At 38.9% G+C, this 22,256-nt stretch overlaps 1 protein-coding gene across 1 annotated transcript in view; it reads right to left on the minus strand.

Moving 5' to 3' along the window:
* CCDC170 (coiled-coil domain containing 170) overlaps nt 1-22,256 on the minus strand; it is an 80,442-nt gene that overhangs the window by 26,362 nt on the left and 31,824 nt on the right. Inside the window, exons 5-7 of the mRNA XM_031456557.2 lie at nt 19,138-19,282; nt 15,087-15,272; nt 2,709-3,026 (exon numbers count right to left, since the gene is read on the minus strand). Coding sequence (XP_031312417.2) covers nt 2,709-3,026; nt 15,087-15,272; nt 19,138-19,282 — 649 coding nt within the window. The remainder of the gene's footprint in view (nt 1-2,708; nt 3,027-15,086; nt 15,273-19,137; nt 19,283-22,256) is intronic.

Here is a 22,256-nt window from a genome sequence, read left to right on the forward strand (position 1 = left end):
TGTGAGCTTGCACTAATTTGTCTATAATGAAGAGGATGACATGGAAATCACTCATGGTCCTGTCCTCTCTGCACAAATCAATTCTCATCAGTGATCGGGCAATCAGGAAACATCTAAAAGTAAGAAAAAAAATTTACCTCAAAATTCTAAACTAAAATGTGAAAATGTCACAGCTTTCTGTCATCAGAAATCATTATTTCAAAAATACCTGTAACAAGTGTCCTGAAATTTTAAGGCTACATAATATCAAAATACTCACTTAGATAATTCCTAGGAATCCAACAGTAGAACATTCCTCTAAGAGAGTGGTTTTCCACTAGGGGTGATTTCACGCCCCCCCCCACCCAGAGACATCTGGAAATGTCCAGAGACATCCTTGGTTGTCATAAATCGGGGGGAGGAGGAGGCACTGTTTGTATCTAGTGGGTAGAAGCCGGAGATGCTGTTACATCTGACAATGCACAGAACAGCCTTCACAACCACGGACTGCCCAGCCCAAAATGTCAACAGCCAAGAAACCCTGCCCTAAGATATAGTAAGGCCTTTTAAGAAGAAAATTAGATTTTGCTGTCATCAGAAAAAGCAAGGAACAAGTAGAAATGACTTACTGAAAAAGTGTGGGTGGTGTCCTGAGTTCTACCAAGAATTGCAAATACAGGAGAGTGACAATGAACAGCAAAGAGGTAAACAAGGAAAGCAAAACGTTCAGGAGGTAGGAATCACCACGCAGTGGAGAATTTGCCAGGCCCAGGGCACGTGGGTATTGCTCAACTGTTGTGTGTTTATCCATGGCAGCTGGCAGGAGGATGCAGCCTTCTCAACAAACAGATTCATCAATTTGTAAAGCTCCCATTCTTCAGAAACATTTCTAAGACAATATATGAAATCCATTTTCTCCTGATTTTACTTGAAGATGAGTCACACAAAACGCCAGCTATACGCTTGATTTCAAGCTTTTAAATAGTGAGAGCAGCTATTGAAAAAAATTACAGGGTAGGAAAGGCAGACAAAGGCACTAAAAAGACTGAATCATTCTCATTTTTATGGGGAGAGGGGGGAGGAATATCCAGCTTAACCAATTTACATCATTTTCCTTTAGAAAATAAACATATACATCATGCTGACAATTTTATGCCATGTTTCACATGCTGGAATTAAAATAGTCTTAGGAAAACATTTGGAAAAATAGAAGAGGGAAGCAATAAAATGAAATGGCAAAGCTCCATTAGCTATTGAAGTATGTCTATCACTGTTCAAGGTAAATCACTTAGTGAAGTTTTTCTCAGTCTAAATAATTTCCTTCCCCAATTCAGTACCTATACATGTACTGAATCACAAGATAAACTGAGTCCGTCTCAGACCCACACATGTTACAGGGGGGAACATTTTATACCCACAAAGAGAATCCTACACTTGGACAAAGGAGTCACCAGGGCTGCTCCTGGAGCACCTGTGAAATTTGCAGTTTCTAAAAGGAATTAAACACGTGTTATCATTAGAGGAAATTTACAACTGCAACCGTGAACTGTGAGTTAGTGATCACTGAGTTTTTTAGGAACATTAAAAGATGGAAAAGTGCCTTTTTTTCTCCTTTTGAGCAGAAAATGAACTCAAGAGAAAAAATAATTCCTAATGGAATGATACACAGAATTTATTTACTTTAAAACCCCAATAATTAGGACTTCAGTAATCTGGATTTGATGATAGTTTAAATAGAGTCTGGGCTGAAGCTGAATCAGCTAAGCAAAGCTTTATAAAAAAAATGAGAATTACTAATAACACAGGATAAAATTAAGCTTCAATCATATGTGCAATTTAAACCATTTTCCTCCACTGGTTAAATAGGTCCCCTAAAAGAATGTTCCAGGTACCAACACATTAGGAAAAGGAGAAAAGAAAGGAGGAGGAGAGAGGAGGAGGAGCCAGGGCAGCAACAGTTAATATTTATTGTTGCTATCTGCCAGTGTATTAAGGACTTCATAACAATTCTTTTTCATTTAATGATCACGACAAACAATAACCTTAAGCGGCAGATCCTGTTACAGGTCCAGGAACTCTTATCTGCAATTCCAAAATCCAAATGAATCTGAAAGCTGACGGTTTTTTTCCAAAACTCATTTGCTGGCAAAGCTTGACCGGACCAGATTTGGCAGCAAACCCTGACCTGAAGTGACCAGGGCTATTCATAGTCTTGATAGATCCCACGCAGTGGAGTTGCTCACAGCTTTTGCTGCAGAAGATGAATGTGATTAATTATGGGGTGCTGCGCTGGACCCCACTGATGAGGAATGTGTAAGAGTGCTTTCTGTTAGCTCTCTGGGTACTATTTTACCTTCCTAAACCCTGAAAAATTCTGAATTCAAAGCCACAGCAGGCCCCAAGGGTTTCAGATAAGGGGTGTGGACCCTGGGCTGTCCCTGTCCAGCGGGCAAGGAAACAAAATCTCAGAGGCCGTCATCTCGGGAAGCTGCCCAAGGTCACATCTGGAGCGAGTGTGTGTGCGGCGGGGACAGGACTCAGCACCGGCAGCTCTGACTCCAGGGCCCGCAAAGCAGTGAGCTGTAGGGCTTAGGAAGTACAACATAAAACTGAAAGTAGTAAAGCCATATTTAATGCTACTTGTAACCAAAAGAACTCACTCACTCAGTATGCAACATGAAGGCACGGGCTGTCCTTAAGTGGCTGCGAAGCAGCCAGCGCCCACTCACCCGTTTCCCGCTCTCTTCCCGGCTGCCCATCTCTCGAATCCTCTCCAAAAGGACGTCCTCCGTGGGCCTCACTGTGCCCCAGCTGCCCCCCAGGAGGGCTGCAATCTTCTCCTTAAATGAGGCGTACTGGCTCTGCGAGGCTGCTGCTGCTTCCAAACTGGCCTTCAAACTCTTCTCCATCTGGAAAGAGCTTGTCTTCAAGAGACTCAGCTCCTGCTTTGAGGCATTCCAGACCCGCTGGCCAGCAAGCAGCCGTTCTTGGAAGATCTTAACTTCCCTCTCAAGGGCTTCTTTTGCCTCCACAGCACTGAGCAAGTCCTGAAACAATTAACGGAAAGTGAAGACAATCACATTAGCAGCCAATGAGGGGCAGCTGCATCCGCTTCTCATTTACCTGGCTTGCTAACGATTTCAAGGAGTTAGGGTTAAATGCTCATTCCATGTTTAATTCGAGGTGCCCTATCCTCTCTTCATAAAGTTATTCCATTGTAAAGCTATGTTAGGTGAATTTAGGTGTCTGAGAAAGAGAAGGGATACAAAACCAGGGCTAGGAAAAAAAGGGGGGGAACTCATATATAAGCCTTTTCTATGTGGACCTCTGGGAAGTGTTCATAAAAACAAATTGTTGGCTCACACACTAACAGATTCGATCCACATACAGAGTATGTTTGCAGAGCTATGCGTTCTCAAGTTAGGTATACATGGAAATTGATTTTCAGTAAACACTAAACCCTCAGAGTCCTAATTAGTCGCTGAAAGTTATTTGAATAAAGATGCCTCCCCTTAAAACCATTTTAAATAACAGAGTAGGATGATCATAAAACACCATTGCATAAAGGAGAGCAAGATCTTCTTTTCAATATTCATTGACTGTGTATCCCCTTGATTCATAAAGACAAAACTAATGCTGATAGAATCTGAAGAAAGGAAACAGAAAGGAGTAGTCATTTGGTGAGTGGTAGGATTAAAAGCAGAGGGACGTATAGTATCATACTGAGAAGAATAATTTTAAAGAATATGATAGGTATGATTAGGTTTGTAAAAATAATAAAGGCATAGAGAAAGTTACTGGTGGACCTACTTCTATTTATCATATCCAGAATGGTCCAAAGAGGACTAAAAAGGATATCTTTAAAATTCATTTTAACGAAAAAAAAAAAAACACTTGTTGACAAGTTCCAAAATAAATGAATTCACATCAAATATGATTAAGCAGTTGGTTAACCAACACTACTATAGTATTGCAGTCTCATTAAATAGCAAACACATTTTTGGTTTATATTTAAAATAGTATATTAGGGGCAAAAATAATGAAAAAGAAACACAGTATCTTCGAATAACAGATTCCACATCTAAACTGACCAGTGACATTTCAGGCTGCTGGTTAAAATGCAATCATCCCTTAAGCATTAGACCTGGACTTTAAAAGCAATTTGTCTCCACCAACAGTTTGAAGGCAGGAAGAATGTTATTTGAAATGTCACTTCCTACTTTTTATTTTAAAAGAAGAGAAAAAAAGAGAAAGAGCATCTTACTGTTTAAATTTCTGGTGATTTTTCAGAATCATGGAAGTCTTGGGCATCAATTTGAGTGAAAAGTCACCGAGCGGATACAGGCAGTCAGAGAAGCTGCCCCTTTCAGAGATGTTAATAACTGAACTAATGACAGAACCTATTTTGTGAAATGCTTTGCTTTTCCGGGTCCTGGCAAACAGCTCCGCTTCCCACTCCCTTTCCAAATCAGTCCTCTTTGCCGAGAATCCCCACTACTATTGCTAATTAAATTATATAGAGAGTCGAGGACAGTATCACAAATACAATATTTTAACACTGCAGATTTCTTTTCAGATAGCAATACTATAGCTGCTCAATTAGAGTAATGAGCATCAGCGCTGCTGATAATAAATTGGGCACATATTTCACGTAGAAACGACAATCTAAGGTGTGGCTGGAAAACTGCAGTCCTAAATTCAATGACGCAGGCATGAAAATTAATCCTAACCCCCTTAGAGTTCTAAAACCCTATATGAAATTATATATTAACTTTTATATTGAAAGAAAGCCCCTAATGCAAAAGAGGGGAGTTTCCATGAACAAGGGAGAGAGATTTTCAATCAAGAATTTACAAAAGGTCCTAAAAATACACACATAAAAATATATATCAGACACTTGAGCCCTATGGACTTACTGTCAGTTTGGAATAAACTAATTGGTTGGCAGCTTATACCAGGAAACCAATAAACACAATTAAAATATTTTAGCTATGAGGAATTTTTTCCACCCCAATATTAGACTGCTGTCTCACTGCCTTAGAGACAAGGGCCAAAACCATCCTCTTTAACAAATCCAAAGCACCAGCGCTTATGTCTCATAAAAATCAGAAAATTCTTCTGTAGTCATAGAATATAGTGGCGGCAGGCCAGATTTTTTTTTTCCTGAACACATTTCAGCCTAGTAAACTATATGCTGTTTCTCGTATGAAATGAAGGACTCAGGAGCCAGTGACAAGGCCTTAGGGACCTGCTTCCCCACTGTTCTGATTAAGTGCTTCAGGATTCAGGGGCACAGGGCTGATCTTCTAGAAACAGATGTCCTCAGATTGCAAATACAATTACCCATAGAGCTATCAGGAGACGGCGGCCAGAGCGGAGTCTGGTTGCATGGCTACCTCAAGGATACACTGCAGATCTGTGACATTGGTGTCACTGGCCAGGACCTGGGGACTGCTGTCAGACCACGCTGACACCCAGAACAAGAAACCAGTAGCCCTCTCAGAGCGAAATCAGGGCTAACCTCCACAGAGGAATCCCATTTGCAAACGAGGACAGACCCTATAGGGACAGTAACAGGGATCACTTTTAAAAGATTTCTTTAAATTAACAAATCTTTAGATTCAGTCCTACTAATGCAACAAATGTATCACAGCCCCTACACAACTACTTTCAACAAGAACATCTGTAAATAATATGATCAAGGCATTTGATTTATTGTCCCAATTCCATGCATTAAGTAATGAAACTATTCAAAGGTTTGTGTTTTTAAAACCCAATTAATTCCTATTATGATGCTGCTAACCATCCTATGGATTTGGTTTTGCGTGAGATCAAACTGCCCCTCAAAACTAAAATGACTAATTATCGTCAGGGTGGAAAACCTCCGGCTTGAACTTCATACATCCAACCCTAGACAAATTTTGTAAAATTAAAAATTAGTTGGTTACTTCTACCTACTGCAGTTAACATAAACAAATAAACTCAGAAATTCCCCCAACCGTGCCCTCTCATACATTGCTGGTATAACTTTGGTATAAATATCTTTAAAAATGTAATATGTACTATGTCCTTTGGCCCTGAAATTCCATGATCTATTGGAGTGGAAGCTGCAGAGTAACATTTTACTTCAAAATGAGGAAGACCTTTCCTAAATTCGAGCTGTTGCAATGGCATCATCAACTTTGGAAAATAATAAGAATTCAGCTTAAGTTTGAAATTCTCATTATTGACAAACTCAATACAAGTTAACAATGAATTTAGCTGTCCATGAGGCCAGTGTGTTCCTGGGCTTCACTTCAGTACTGCAAAACACTCTGCCCTGAATTGGTCAGACTGTGCCTGGAGGACCATGGACAGTTCCCAGCTGAAATTTTAAGAGGGACATTGTTAAAATGGAATGGGTTCCGCATCACATTCTAGGACAAGACCCATAATAAAAAATATTTATGTAATCATGTTATTTTTAATTCTGTTTTAATTTATTTCAAATGTGTTGAATGAACCTAAAGACAAAACATTGAAGACTTAATTATAATTACAGAAATATTACAAACCTTGACAATGTAAATACAATAATATAATAAAAACTAGAAAGTGGAAAGAAGGAAGTAGAAAGTAGGAGGCATTAAATTCATCATATTTTATGGCAGAACATCTAAAACTACTATCTCAGGTTGTTGAATGAAGAATAGAAATGTATTGCTTTAAATTCTAAATGGTAATTATCAGAAGTTAAAACAAGAATGTAAAGTGAGGCTAGAAGTGGGAAGAGAGAGAGTTTAAAATTTCACTTTGGAGTCATTAATATTTTTAGTTTTTTTAAAATATGAGCAGGTATTATTTTAGTGTTTATTTTCATTTTAATTCCTAACCATTTTAGAATCCTCTTTCTAGCTTATTAGCACCAACATATTGCCCACCAGCCTCTCAGCACCTGTACTGGGATGCCTCAGGCCAGACAGCTAGATGGGCAGGAACACAGCACTACCCACTAATTGGCTGGCTTCCCCAGGGCCCAGTGATCCTCTTGCTCACCTACCAGACAGCCCAGAACCAGGTCCCACCTACCAGTGCACCTGCACTAGCCCTGGCACCCTCCAGGGCCTGTAGCCAGCTGACAGGACTTGGCTGCAGCTACCAGCAGCCACCTCAGCCAGCCACCCAAGGAACCAGCCCCATCAGCCAGCAGGCAGACACCAGACTCAGGACCATTGTGACCCAGCCCACATACCAAGGAGCTAACACCAGCTCTGGGATACTTTGGCCCACTTAGCCAGCCCAAATTCCTAGAAATATATGATCTTTCAATACTGAATCAGGAAGAAATGGAAAATACGAATAGACTGATCATTAGTAATAAAATTAAATCAGTAATTTTAAAACTTCTGACAAACATAAGTCTAGGACCAAACAGCTTCATAGGTGAATTCTACCAAACATTTACAGAAGAGTTAACACCTACCCTTCTCAAATTATTCCAAAAACTTACAAAGGAAGAAACATTTCCAAACTCATTCTATGAGGTCAGCATTATCCTGATATCAAAACCAGACACAGATTATCACAAAAGAAGAAAATTACAGGCCAGTATCTCTGATAAACATAGATGCAAAAATCCTCAACAGAATATTAGCAAACCGATTTCAATAATACTTTAAAAGAATATACACCATAACCGGGTGGGAATTATCCCAGAGATGCAACTATGGTTCAATATCTGCAAATCAATCAATGCGATACATTCCATTAATATATTGAAGAATAAAAATCATATGATCATCTCAATAGATGTAGAAAATGATTTTGACAAAATTCAACATCTATTTAAGATTTAACAAAAAACTCTCCAAAAAGTGGGTATACAGTGGAACATACCTCAACATAATAAAGGCCACATACGACAAGCCCATAGCTAATGTCATAGTCAATGGTGAAAAGCTAAAAGCATTTCCTCTAAGATCAGGAACATGATAAGGATGCCCACTCTGCCAGTTGTACTCAACATAGTATTGGAAGGTTTAGCCACAGCAATCAAACAAGAAAAATAAATTAAAATAATCAAATTGGAAAGGAAGGAGCAAGACTGTCACTGCAAATGACATATTACTATATATAGAAAATCCTAAAGATGCCACCACTAGAACTCATAGATGAATCTGGTAAAGTCGCAGGATACAAAATTAATACACAGAAATCTGTTGCATTTCTATACACAAACAGCAAACTATCAGGAAGAGAAATCAAGAAAATTATCCCATTTACAACCACATAAAAATAATTAAATAACTAGGAATAAATCTAAGAAGGTAAAAGAAAAAAAAAGTCTTCTGTATTCAGAAGACTATAAGACACTGATGAAAGAAATTGAAGATGACTCACAGATGGAAAGATATACCATGCTCATGGATTGAAAGAATTAATATTGTTAAAATGAACATACTGCCCAAGGCAATCTACAAATTCAATGCAATGATACGTTTCATAGAACTAGAACAAATAATTCTAAAATTTGTACAGAAACACAAAAGAGCCCAAATAGCCAAAACATTCTTGAGAAAGAAGAACAAAGCTGGAGTGTAGGGGGATGAGGGAAGAGAAATAGGTGAAGGAGATTAAGAGGTACAAACTTCCAGACAAAATAAATGAGAGGGGGAGGATATAGCTCAGTGGTAGAGTACATGCTTAATTAGCATGCAGAAGGTCTGAGTCCAATCCCCAGTACCTCCATTAAAATTAATTAATTAACTAATTAAATAATTAAATCCTAATTACCTTGCCCTCAAAAAAATAAAATAAAATAAAGTAAAACAAAATAAATGAGTCACAGATACGAAATGGACAGTGTGGGGAATATACTCAATAATTGTGTATTGTATTTTTATCATGACAGATGTAATTAGATTTTATCCTGATGATCATTTTCAAATGTACAGAAATATCAAATCATTATGTTGCATTACAGGAACTAACACTGTGTTGTAGGACAAATATACTTCAAAGCAAACAGACAAACTCATAGAAAAAGAGATCAGATTTGTGGTAACTAGGGATGTGAGAGAGGGGGAGGGGGAATTAGATGAGAGCAATCAAAAGATACAAACTCCCACTTAAAAGACAAATAACTACTAGGAATGTAATAGATAACATACATATAATTAACACTACTGTATGTTATATATGAAAGTTGTTAAGAGAGTAAATCCTGAGTTCTCATCACAAGGAAAATGATTTCTATTTAATTTTGTATTTACATGAGATGACGGATGTTCACTAAACTTATTGTGATAATCATTTCATGATATATGTAAGTCAAACCACTATGCTATGTACATCTTAAATTTATACAGTGCTGTATGGCATTTATATCTCAAAAAAACTGGAAGTAAAAAGAACCAGGATGAGGACATGAATTATAGGCATTCTGACTCTGACTTGCTACAATGAAGAAGTGTCAAACAATTAGAACTGCACAGAGGACGTGGCCCTCCTTGTACAGCAGTGAGTTCCCTGCCTCTGGAGGGGCTCAAGGGAAGGCTGGACACCAGCGAGACAGGGACATTTTAAAGGTGATTCTTAGAACCTGAAAATGAATATATGTATGTATATGCACGACTGGGACATTGTGCTGAACCCTAGAAACTGATACATTAGAATTGACTGTACTTCAATAAAAAATAATAATAATAAAGATGATTCTTACTGCACATCGAGTTATATGATCTAGATTCTAGAAGACTCTCAGTTCCCTTCCAATATTGTGACTCTATGATTGTAAAGAAATCTTTAATCTTTCTTTAGTAATTTATCCTGTCTAACAATTTCTCACTTCCAGGAACTCTTCCCATATGCCTGTACTCTTAAAATAACCATAAGTTTATTTTAATCCCTAGGTAAAAGTAAATAACTAGAAAAGGGAAATTAAAACACTGAGCATCAATTATGCCCTGGGCTGTCTTGAGTGCTTTACATATATTACAGCATTTGATTCTAAAAATAATTTTAAGTGGTAAAGCCTTAAATTATGTTCCCATTTTATACACAAGAAACTGAAGTTCAGAGAGGTAAAGTCATATGGCTCAGATCACACAGCCAAATGATTCTGGAGCCTAGATAAAAACCCAAGAGCCTCACCTCTTAGCCACTCTGCTTGTTGTGTCTCTTTTATACTCGACCCTCTTTAACACACACTGCTGCAGGACAACAAACCAAGAAAGCTGAAAGGGCATCCTTCCAAACCAGGCCTACTGACTCCAGAACCAATATTCTTTCCTAGCTTCAATTCTGGCCACTAGAATTAAAGAAAATGTGAGCCATGTGAAGGAAAAGAAGCTGTCTGAAATCCATTATGTAAGTTTAATTTCTGTTTCACTGATTGAAACTTCTAGTCTATAGGAAATATGTGTGGGGCTAATGTAGATAAAGTGACTATTATTCGGATTATTTCGAGACAACAAAAAGAAAAGGTGCCAATCCTTGATAGTTGTTTTAACACATACTGCAATATTAACTATTACATTTTTTCAATTAATATATTTTCCATTTGAATAATGAATCACCTGGATTTTTATTTGGGAAATTTTCATAACTTAATTTAAATAAAATTATGAGGAAAATAAGAAAAACTAAGTTTGGTAGAAACAGCACCCCAGCCCTGCAGATACTTCTACCTCTGCAATCAGTCATTCTGGACTTTACTAAGACGGTAAGTTTCCTATCTCAAAAACAGAGTTTTAGAAAGCATTATAAAGACTCTTCCTGAGACCATTAATGTGTCAGTAAAACCACTTGACAGTGTTTTTCAGTCGTAAATCTTTGGAATCATAATCCCATGAATGAGTACCTTGTTAAAGACCTCAAGTTTTATATTGCCCATATTTTTTAAATAATTTTTATTACTTTGGCAGGAACTTGATCCCAATGTGAACGTGTTTCGCAAGTCTGAACAACATTGCATCATCGGTCATTTGAAAGTAAAGACACTTACATAAGAAGAGGAATAAGTTCTGTATCTTTAATGTGCTCTTACGATACATTTTAATCTCCAATTGCCTATCTCCAGAAATGCATCTTTATAGACAAACATTAAGTTCTTCATAGTTTTCAAGGCTTGATGATTCAACAACTACTATTTGTAATCAAATTAAAGTCATTCATTCACTGAGGAAATTTGCATAGGTACTTATTTTTATTGTTCCACTGACAAATAATTTTTGGCAGCAGACACATACGTAGGAAGTATCTATGAATATACATGTAAAGGGGATTATTGATAAAAGCACAATAACATAATGACCAGGGTTCAAATCACTTTGCCACTTAATAGCTGTGCAAACGTGAGCAAAGTACATAAACTCTGAGCACTTGACTATGCTAATGGTAAGTGACTGATAAATGGTGACTATTATACTATGATTGCTGACAGTACTAATGTAAAAAGCCTGAGAGCCTTAAACTTCACTAAGAAGGTTTATTGGTAGGTAAAATATTGAAAGTGTAATTTTGAAATAATTTTTTATATATTGTAAAACAAAGCAAATGAGTAAATATTGTTAGGATTCAAAAGATACTAATAAAAATAAAAAGATATTAAGAAAACTCTAGAATATTACTTTTAATTAAAAATATCAGTATAATTTATTACTAAAAAAGTATTTCTAGCTCTGTCCACTGAAAGCAATGACACCTCAAAGCAAGGAGCACACCAAAAGCCTGAATCTTGGTTTCTAAGCACCATTCCCCCAGGAAAAGGAATCGAAGCTCCATAGAAAATAGGCTGATTTTAGTTCTATGGTCTGAAAATTCTAAGTGAGCCTAAGATACCATCTTCCATCAGAAAGGAAAAAAGCACTGAAAGACTAAAGGAGTCAGGTTATGAAGTCACAGAGATCATGTCACAGGGACTCCAACTGGCCAAACGCAGTGGATCTGGAGCACCAAAAGAAGAATAATTGATCGTAACACAGTAAGTAAATAAAAATTCATGTGTCCATAGAATTGAAAATAAAAGGAAAGTAAACCCCCCCCAAAAAAGCTTTCCTTTACAGAAGAATGCCACCTAATGAGTAGAAGGAATAATAAAATTAGACTATTACCACTTTGCCACCTCTGATGTAAGTTAATCCAGGCAAGGATCAATGGATGACAACACCGTTAGGTAAACTCACTGGGGAACAGAAATAACCTGCCACTTATCACCCTACAGATACCTTACTTGACTGCAAAAGAAAAAAAATGTACCTTTTCACTAAAGAGATGAGGAATCAAACTTACTTCCAGCAACAATGGAAAAATCTAACATTATTTGTCTCTAACGCAATGCAATAAGAAGTATCTAACTTTACCTTCGAAATAACCTTGCAGAAAAGATTTGACCTGAACCCAATGTAGTCTCTAGACACAACTTTAAGTGTACAGGGTGCAGAGAAAGAAGTGACATAACACCTTGAAGGAACAACCAGACCACTGCTCTGGACTCTCCAAGAAGTCAACACTGTTTTTTTTAAACCTATAAAAGGCTAAAAATAACCCAAAAATGCAATGAATGAACCTAGACTGGAACCCAATTTGGAAAAGAAAACAACTATAAAAGACATTCTTGTAGCAAATGATGAAATTTGAATATGAATATGAATATGAGATGGTTATTGATTATTGCTATATAACAAATTACCCCCAAATTTAGTGGCTTAATACAACAAACATCATTATTTCTTCTCTTCTATGGGTCAGAAATCTAGGCCTGACTTAGCTGTGTGTTTCTTATTTAAAGTCTCTCGTAAGGTTATTGTCAAGCTGTTGATCAGGAATACCCTCATCTCAGGATCCAACTGAAGGAGGATTCACTTCCAAGCTCACTCACATGGTAGCTGATAGACCTTGGTTCCTGGGCTCACAGACTTTGCAACTGGCTGAGTGCCCCCACCACATGACAGCTGGCTTCCCTCAAAAGAAGAAGTTCAAAAGAGAGAGCTCAAGAGAGTTGTCTAAGAGGAAAGCCAAAGTGTTTTCATAACATAATCTCAAAAGTGACATCCCATCACTTCTGACATATTCTGCCGCTTTGTCCAGCCCACAAGGGGAGGGGAATTAAACTTCACCTCTCAAGGGGCACAAAGAACCTGTGGGCTTGAAAACCTCCACAGATGATACTGTAGCATTATTATTGACTTTTAGATAATGGTATTGTGGTTAGATAGGATAATGTCCTTCTTCTTAAGATACATATGCTGCAGTAGTCAGAAACAATACACATGAAGTCCACGACATATTTTCAAGTGATTCTGCAAATCCATGTGTGTGTGTGTAAAGTAATGAAGCAAATATAGCAAAATGTTAATAAATGCTGCACTGGATGGGAAATAAGTGGGTGTTCACTGTATTCCTTCATCCTTTCTATATGTTCAAAGTTTCTCCTAGGAAATGGTTGGAGAAAAATAATTGAGGATCGCTATGGAGTGAATTGTGTCCCCTCAAAATTCGTATGTTAAAGCCCTAACATCCAATGTGATGGTGGTGTCTGGAGATGAGGCCTTTGAGAGGTAATTAGGTTTGGATGAGATCTTGAGGGTGGGGCCCTCATGTTGGGATCTGCGCCCTTGTAAAAGACACCAGAGATCTTGCTCACTCTCCCTGCCATATGAAGACACGGCAAGAGGGTGGTCATCTGCAAGCCTGGAAGAGGACTCTCACCAGGAAACCTTCATCTTGGACTTCCCAGCCCCCAGAACTCTGAGAAATAACTGTGTGTTGTTTAAGCCACCAATGTATGGCATTCTGTTACAGCAGCCGGAGCAGACTAAGACAAAGGTTTTAAAATGATTGAACTGACTTGATAACAGAGATAAAATCTTTGCTCCTTTCACAAAGTTAATGTGTCAGAAGAAGAAATCCAGTGGTAAGAAGGGTTTTTTGATACAGGGAATTGGGGGGAAATTAAAATTATTATGATTATTACTGTGAATCATGTTCACGTGTCAACTTCCCATCTCACCTCACTTGGCAGTGACATCACTGTAAATTGGAAAGCCAAAGAGTTCCCACAAAGACAGTCCTTTCCACTGCATCCCGGTGATTCCAGAACCCCTTTCACAGCCTGTGGGACGCCACCAAACCTTCACCCCTCACAGAGCCTCTCTTTTTCAGCATTAGTCATTTCCTAATTTCAAACTCCTATGTATTTTATTAACCGATTGCACCAGCTCACTTCTGCTTTTGGAAATCAATCATTGTTATTTCTCCCATAATTAGTTTCTTTGATACAAAAATTTTTAAACATAATTAAAGGGTTATGTAGTATTCTTAAAAATACAGTATTAATTCTCATGCTCAAACAGGTTCTAGCTAATTTTAAAACATCAAGCAATTCATTGTATAAATAAAAGTTCAGAATTGAGTCACTACCCCATGGCAATATCTCTCAAAGTTACAATACCCATATCTTTGACCCAGCAAGCCTACTTCTAGGATTTTCTCTTGGTGATATATTCTCACATATGAGAAATGATATAAGATTATTCATAGCATCTTTGTGTATAATAGTATGCAGTATCTTAACATTTTTGAAAGTAAATAAAAAGAGGAACATAGAGTGTGCAGAGCATGTTGCCATTTGTGTTAAAAGTGAATAAAAAGAATAAATATATGCCTTTATGTATATAGACTATTTCTAGAATGGTATATAAGAAATTGTTAACAGAAGTTGTCTCTGAGGAGAGCAAGCTGGGTGGCTGGGAGGAAGGCCAGGCGGAGACTTTTCATTATATTCCCCTGTGTCCATTTAGAATTTTGTATCTAAATGGATGCATGACTGCTTTGTTCCCAAAGAAATAATTTAAAAATTTTTTAATTTACAGTTTAACCAAATAAGACATTATCTACAAACTTTTTACTTTTAAGTGTCTTGTATTTTTCTTTTTTCTAATCAGAAAAAAAACTGTATACAGTGGCCTGGTTAGATCACTGAGTCCCAGGCTGCCCCCTAGCCCTCCTGCTGAAAGGAGCCTTTTGAAACTGTGGTCAATAACACCAGTGTGCTCATCCACACCTGGTTTTCCATTTCTGCTTCATAAACATGATCAGAGATGCGCACACACACTCACGCACCGTACCTGGTTCAGCTTGTCTTTCTCTTCCAGGCAGGAGGCAGCCTTTTTCTGTCCTCTGTTTACTTCTGAAGCCAGCCTCATGATTGTTTCTCTGCTAGCTTTTGCTTCCATCTCATGGACATTTACAGTCTCTTCAAGAGTTACAATTTGTCCTTTCATGAATGCATTTTCCTTGCCCAGCTCTCCAAGCTGAAGAGAAAGCAATGACAGCTGTCCCATAAAAATTAATAATTTCAGACCACTTTTTCTAAGCAACACCGATCTGTGTGCCCGATGGTTCTATTCTCACATGGAAACAATGGAAGTGCTATCCCTCCGTCCACTGAAAAGGTAACATTTTCAAAGGCAGCCTCTAAACTCTGTTGTGATGTGCAGACCGGGTGGTCAAATCAAAATCCATCAAAAGGTAGCTACACGGCAACAACGGTGAGAGTTTAGCCAAAAGCTTCCAGACAGAACAAGCATCAGCAAGCCCCTGGCTGCTAAATACTTAACAGAGCTACAGCAGACCCGGAAGGAAGGGAGTCCCAGTCAGCCCCCGTCCACGGGCACCGCAAGGCGTTACCTGGCACGGGGTGGGGGTGGAGGGGGGAATACAGCAAAGAAGGCAGAACTCTCTTTTTTAAAAAGAAAATCCTTCTAATTAAGGTAAGCATAGGAAAATCCTGAATAACATGCTCAAACAATGGTTCTCACTGGGACCAGCAGGGCTTTTCACTCTTCGTGTTGTGCATTTGCATGGTTCGCTGGAGAATTCATAAAAATGTGCAAGATTTATAAGGAGGAAAAATAAAGCCAACCAGGCTGCTCAGCCCAAAGGAACCAGGCATGCAGACAGCTCACTCTCTAAGGCCGCAAGGATGCCTGTGGGAGGACCTGAAACTCCACATGGCAGGGTCAGTGTTTGTGTTAGGACCGTCTGGGCAAGTGGCACACCTTTCAGTCTCAGCAATCTGCCAACACGGTGCCCTGCTCCTGACTCAGGGCTGTCCCCTCTCCCTTGAACGCTTTTCTTCATATCTGCACGCTCAGTCTCCAGCTCAGTCTCCAGCATCCTCTAAAAGCCCTCGTCTCAGAGGGGCTCTCCTCGGCCAGTCCACCCAAACTAGCATCCCATGCCTCCAACCTGCTTCACTCTCTTTCCCCACATCTGATTGGTTTTCCCTCATTGCACCTTTTACTACACGGGATAACACTGGATAGTTATTTGTTTATTTCCTCATCATCTCTATCCACAATAATGAAAGCTCTAGGAGGGCACAGATTTAGGCTTGTCTCATTCACTGCTGCATCCCCAGTGCCTAGAACAGTGTCCAGCGCATAGTCATCACTCACTAAATATTTGGGGAATGGATGGAGGAATGTCAAATAAGTTCTTAGGAAGCCCCTCTTTTCCACCATGTTTCCTTAGAGTGTGTGTGTACATCAGGGCGGTAAAAGTGAGGGAATGGCTGTGAAACTGGAGTGGTTTTTTTTCCCCTTCTCAGCGTATTGCTCAAGATAACAGCCTTTTTGCTCTTGACCAAGGTTTGTTTTTTTTTAAAAGATGGGGACCTAACTCGGGTGACTGGGTTGCTAAAGCTTTAGGGTCCTACCATCTGTTTAAAAATATAGTTTATATTATTATTCAGGTATAGTGAGGTCAACAGATCAGGAGAACTGAAAAGACAGTTTGTTACTCACAGTTCCCAAGAGGGGGCACACCATGCCATGCAGGGCCACGCAGGGAGCACCAGGGCCGGTCAGGAGACAGAGGGAGCTAGGGGGAAACATGTTCTCCACAGGAAGGAGTGGGTGAGGCAGGGTAAGCAGGCTTACGACCGGCTAGTTTGAACAACTTCAGTGGGGTCTGGAGGGTAGGTGCTGTCTCCAGTCGCCTGGCACCTGGCCCTGGGGCGATGGCCCAGAGTGTAAGGGCCTGATAGAAGTGGTTGGGGCGTGGGCTCTGAACTGTTCATCTACATTTGAAAGCTGTGCACCCAGGAGAGTCATTTGCTAGGAACTGGCTCGCCCTGGGACCCAGTCTCTCCTGGGCCGGCAAGGCCCCAAGTACCAAAGCACTAGAATTAGGGAAAATAAGGAGGCATGGTTAACACAGCATCAGCAGCCAGGTTAGCACCTGGAGACTGTCTCTCATGTGGGAAAGGGTCTCTGGAAGAAAGAGCTCTTAATTTCGCTTTCTTTTCCCCACCATTTGGCTTTAAAGATAATCCCCCGAACCACAGTGCAAGGTGGACTTCAACAGCCAGGCTCCTGGTCACGTGTTAGCAACAGGGAGGACCAGGAGCTGCGTCCAGTGCCTCTAGGGCATCAGGCAGACCCCAGGAGGTCTGGGCAGCCAAAACCTATCAGTGAGCTAACATGGGGTCATTCTGCAGCTTTCGCAGGAGGCTTACTAACGAACCACTGAGGGGCGGCCTCTAAGAATGGCTGCATGGGCCAGATACTCTAAAACTCCTAGAGGGAAACATGGGCAGAACACTCTGACATAAATCTCAGTAATATTTTTTTCAATCCATCTCCTAGAGTAATGGAAATAAGAGCAAAAATAAGCAAAGAGGACCTAATTAAACTTAAAAGCTTTTGCATAGCAAAGGAAACCACCAACAAAATGAAAAGACAACCTACAAAATGGGAGAAAATATTTGTAAACCATGCAATCGACAAGGGCTTAATTTCCAAAATATACTAACAGCTCATACAACTTAATATCAAACAAACAACCCAGTCAAAAAATGGGCAGAAGACCTAAATAGACATTTCTCCAAAGACATACAGATGGCCAACAGGCACATGAAAAGATGCTCAACATTGCTAATTATTAGAGAAATGCAAATCAAAACTACAATGAGGTATCACCTCATGCCGGTCAGAATGTCCATCATTAAAAAGTCTACAAATAATAAATGCTGGAGAGGGTGTAGAGAAAAGGGAACCCTCCTACACTGTTGGTGGGAATGTAAATTGGTGCGGCCACTGAGGAGGACAGCATGGAAGTATCTTAAAAAACTAAAAATATATAAAACGTATGTATAACTGAATCACTTTGCTGTACATCTGAAACTAACACAACATTGTAAATCAACTGTATTTCAATTTTAAAAAACAGTAAGACGTTAAAAAACAGTAAGACGTTAAAAAAAAAAAAAAAAGAATGGCTGCATGGAAATCTGTGGGCAAGCAAGGATACGAAAGGTTTATAAACGAGCAAAGATGCCGTTTCCATCCAAATACCTCCAGGTGCCCTAATGAACCACCACAGGCCAAGTGAATTATTCAATTGATACAATTAATTTCCACCTTAATTTTTTTTATGTCTGAAGATATTCATATATTGTTGCAGTGTTGTTTTTTTTTTATAATAGTGAAAAAGTGAAAGATGAAGAGGAAACTGTTTCAGCCAGAGAGGAAGGATGATTGTCTATGGTACATCCACCTTTAAGGAACTTTACAATCACAAAAGAAAAAAAAAAAAAAAGTTCTGAAGAAGAGATAATAAATTGAAAGTTATTTATAATACGTTAAAGTTCTTTTTAATTCCCCTCCCACTGAAAATGAGGGTAGGGGAATGAAAAAGCCAGTAATGTTACATTAAAGCTGGATTTCAATTTTTTGGCTTTAGCATAAAGTTAAAAAATACTTTCGAACTAAATCTTAACCTTAGATTCAATGAGCATCCCAAAAATGACACACAGCTGGTTTTGTTCTTTTGGTGTGTGTGTTTCTGTCTTACAACTAAAACAAAACAAAATCTTCCTAAAACACATCATTAAAATGAATAATTAATTGTATTTGACTAGCTAAATATATTTTAGACAAAGCAATCAATCCCTTCTGGAGAATAATTAATCTCAAATAATGAGAGAGAGAACCTTGGACTTGAGGCTCAGAGAGGTGATATGGTTTTTCCCAGGTCACACAGACAATTAATGCTATACTAGGGCTCGGCTCCTGTCCTGTTCTGCTACCCCCAGACTCAACCACAGCTCTTCCTTCATGGCACACGTCATAATGACCACTAAATTTATAGTCTTTTTAATCTGCATGTAAACACCTTTAGAATTAAATCTTCATCTGATGCCTTTTCATTCTTCTTCTCTGGATCTAAGTAGTCACGAAGTTGAGCCAGAAATTCCTCGTGTCTCCTGCAATTCTCCAAGGCTTGATTCTTATTCTCTGCGTTTTCCTTCAAACATTGTCTATCAGGCAAATAACAGATAAGTCAAGTTTTAACACCAAAGAAGATGCCATTCATCCAAGTTCAGAACTCAAGCTCTCTGCTGAGAAATAACCAATCATCGTGTTCAACACAACACAGTTTCCCCAGACACACAGCACATTATTGTCTGCAAGCCCTGTTAAGCAGAGAGAGAAGTGGAAGCAACTCTGGGGCACCTACACCTTGCAGAAGCAAAGGAAGATCTCCATGGCATCTGAGCAAGGGAGACAGATTATCTGCCTCCTCTTAGGATCTGCAGAAGTGCAGGTAGTCCTCTAGACCACACTAGACCCACACAGTCATGAGTCTCTGCTGGAACTTCGTGGGGAAGAAAGAGAGTGATGCGATGTTGGTTCTAGAAACCAGGCTTTGTTTTATTTTCAAGCACTCTACAATGTTCTATCAGGGTTACTTGGGGGCATTCTCTGGTTCATGGCCAAGCATAACTATAATAAAAAATGTATCAGAAGCAGGGGATGTTCCCCTCAACAGAAAAGAGAGGTGTTCAATTATCAGCCAAGATCACTATTAGTTTTCCCACATCTAGAATTTTTAAAGGGTATTGGAATGGGCCAATCAAGGAAAATCAGTCAATTTGTGCTTAACTATGCCACTTTATTTCAAATCTCACATAGGTTTGCTGAAATAGCAGGGTCTATTTCTAATGCTTTAAATGTTAGAGACTAAGAGATCACCAAAAAATAGACATGTTACAAAGGCAAATTAGAATCATTTCAATAATTTGGCATCATTTTTAGTACCCTAGATAATAAACATGATTATTGCTTTCCCTTTTTACCATGGTGAGTGTTTACTGCAAATTCTTTCACACTATTCAGAGATTAACAAAGCATGTAATTGCATATACTCAAAAGCATATCATATTTCTATTTAGAAAAATGTATAACAATAAAAGACCAACATCAATATATCTCTAAGTTCTTATTTTCAGCATGTGAAAGGTAATGTTTATTCAGTCTCCCTGACTCATGAAAGACACAGTTAATGCTATGGCTCTGATTGACTTATGTATATGACTCTATACATTTACTCCAAGATTTCAATCTACTCCTCTATTCCAGGAATTTCTAAACTATTTCCACTCCTATTTGCATTTCCCTTTGATCCAACCCAGTTCCAGGCATCTATCATAAGGACATAATCACATAAATGTGAAAATATGAATGTGCATGGATATTCATTGCACCTTGGTTTATAATAATATTTTGAGTGGAGCTAAACTAAGTGCCTAAAGGAAATTGCAAAAAGAACTGGTTAAGTAAGTTATGATATTTCAGGCAATGGAATATCACTGGCCATTAAAAATGATATAATGAAAGACTTTTTAAAATATCTACAACATATGATTCAAGAAAAATGGTTCATTACATGATGTCATTTATGTGCAATTGTCTAAAAATCTGTTGAACAAAATGTTAACTATAGCTTTCCTGGAATCATAAGGTTTTTAGTAATTTTAATTTCTCTTTGGCACTTTACTATACTTACTGTATTTTTGAAAGCTTTCTTACAATGAGTGTATATCACTTCATTACTCATTTGCTTAATAAATATTTATTGAGCACTTACGATGCATCAGGCTCTATTAAAGGTGCTAAAGATACAGTAGTAACCAAAACAGATAAACACCCTTGCCCGCATGGGGCTTATGTTCTAGTTGGGAAAATGGACAATAATCAAAATATGAATGTGTATAAATATATATTATATTATAAAAGGACTGGAGAGGAAAATATTAAGCAGGAAAGGGAGTAAGAAATATCTGGGGGGGAGCAGGGTAAAATTTTAAATATAATCACTCATGTAAGCCCTCACTGAGAAGGTGACTTCTGAGTGAAGACCAAAAGGAAGCAGAGAGGCAGCCATGCGCTATCTGGGCAAGAGCATTCCAGGCAAAGGGATGAGCAAGTGCAAAAGTCCTGAGGTAGAATCACACCTGGTATGTTTCATTCGAGAGACAACAAAGAAGCCAGAGGGCTGGAACAGAAAGAATACGGGAGAGACTGGAGGCAAACCTGGTCAGGATGAGCCTTTTAGGTCATAAGAAATACTTTGTCTTTACCCTGAGTGAGGAGAGAAGTTATTGGAGGACTCTGAGCAGAGGACTCATGATCTACCATTTGTGTTTTTACAGAATCACTCTGGCTGCAGGGGGCATGGGCAGAGCAAGGAAGCACTTAGGAGGCTACTGCAATAATCCAGGTGAGAGATGATAGTTGGCTAAGACCAGGTTAGTGGCAACGAGGGTGGCAACAGGAAGTGGTCAAAACTTAGATTTATTTTGACAGTAGAGACAAATGATGGGTTTACTGAAGTATCAGAGAAAGAGAAGTAAGGATGATCTAAGTTCAACTAGAAGAATGGAATTGCCATTAAGTGAGATGAGGGAAAGTGCAGGAGGATTTTATGGAAATATCAGAAGCTTTTTTGGACACGTTAAGTTTGAGATGCCTGTTGGACATCAACATGGAGATGTTCAGTAAGTCATAAGACATGTGGGTCTTGAGTTCTGGGGAGGGATCCAGGCTAAATCTAGAAATGTGGGAGTCACAAGCATTTAGATCATACTTTAAGCCCTGAGACAGGATGAGGGCACTGAGAGATTGAATTTAGACGGACGAGAGAAGAGAGAAGAGAGTTAAGGACTGAGCCCTGGGGTGCTCCAACATCTGGAAGTCAAGGAGATTGGGAGGATAAAGCAAGAGACAATGAAAGAGCAGCTAGAAAGGTAGGATCAAAAGCAGGCATGTGCAGTGCTCTGAAAGCTAAAAGAAGAAAGTGGTTCAGGGAGACAGACCAACTCTGACTGATGGACTGGAAGGTCAAATAAGATAAGACTGATCATTTAATTTGCAATGTGCGGTCACTAGTCACTAATGAGTGTCTTCAGTGGAGGAGATCTGAAAGAGGAGAGAAACTGGAGACAGGGAGTA

This window comes from Camelus dromedarius, chromosome 6 (genome assembly GCF_036321535.1).
Source record: "Camelus dromedarius isolate mCamDro1 chromosome 6, mCamDro1.pat, whole genome shotgun sequence".
NCBI lineage: Eukaryota > Metazoa > Chordata > Mammalia > Artiodactyla > Camelidae > Camelus > Camelus dromedarius.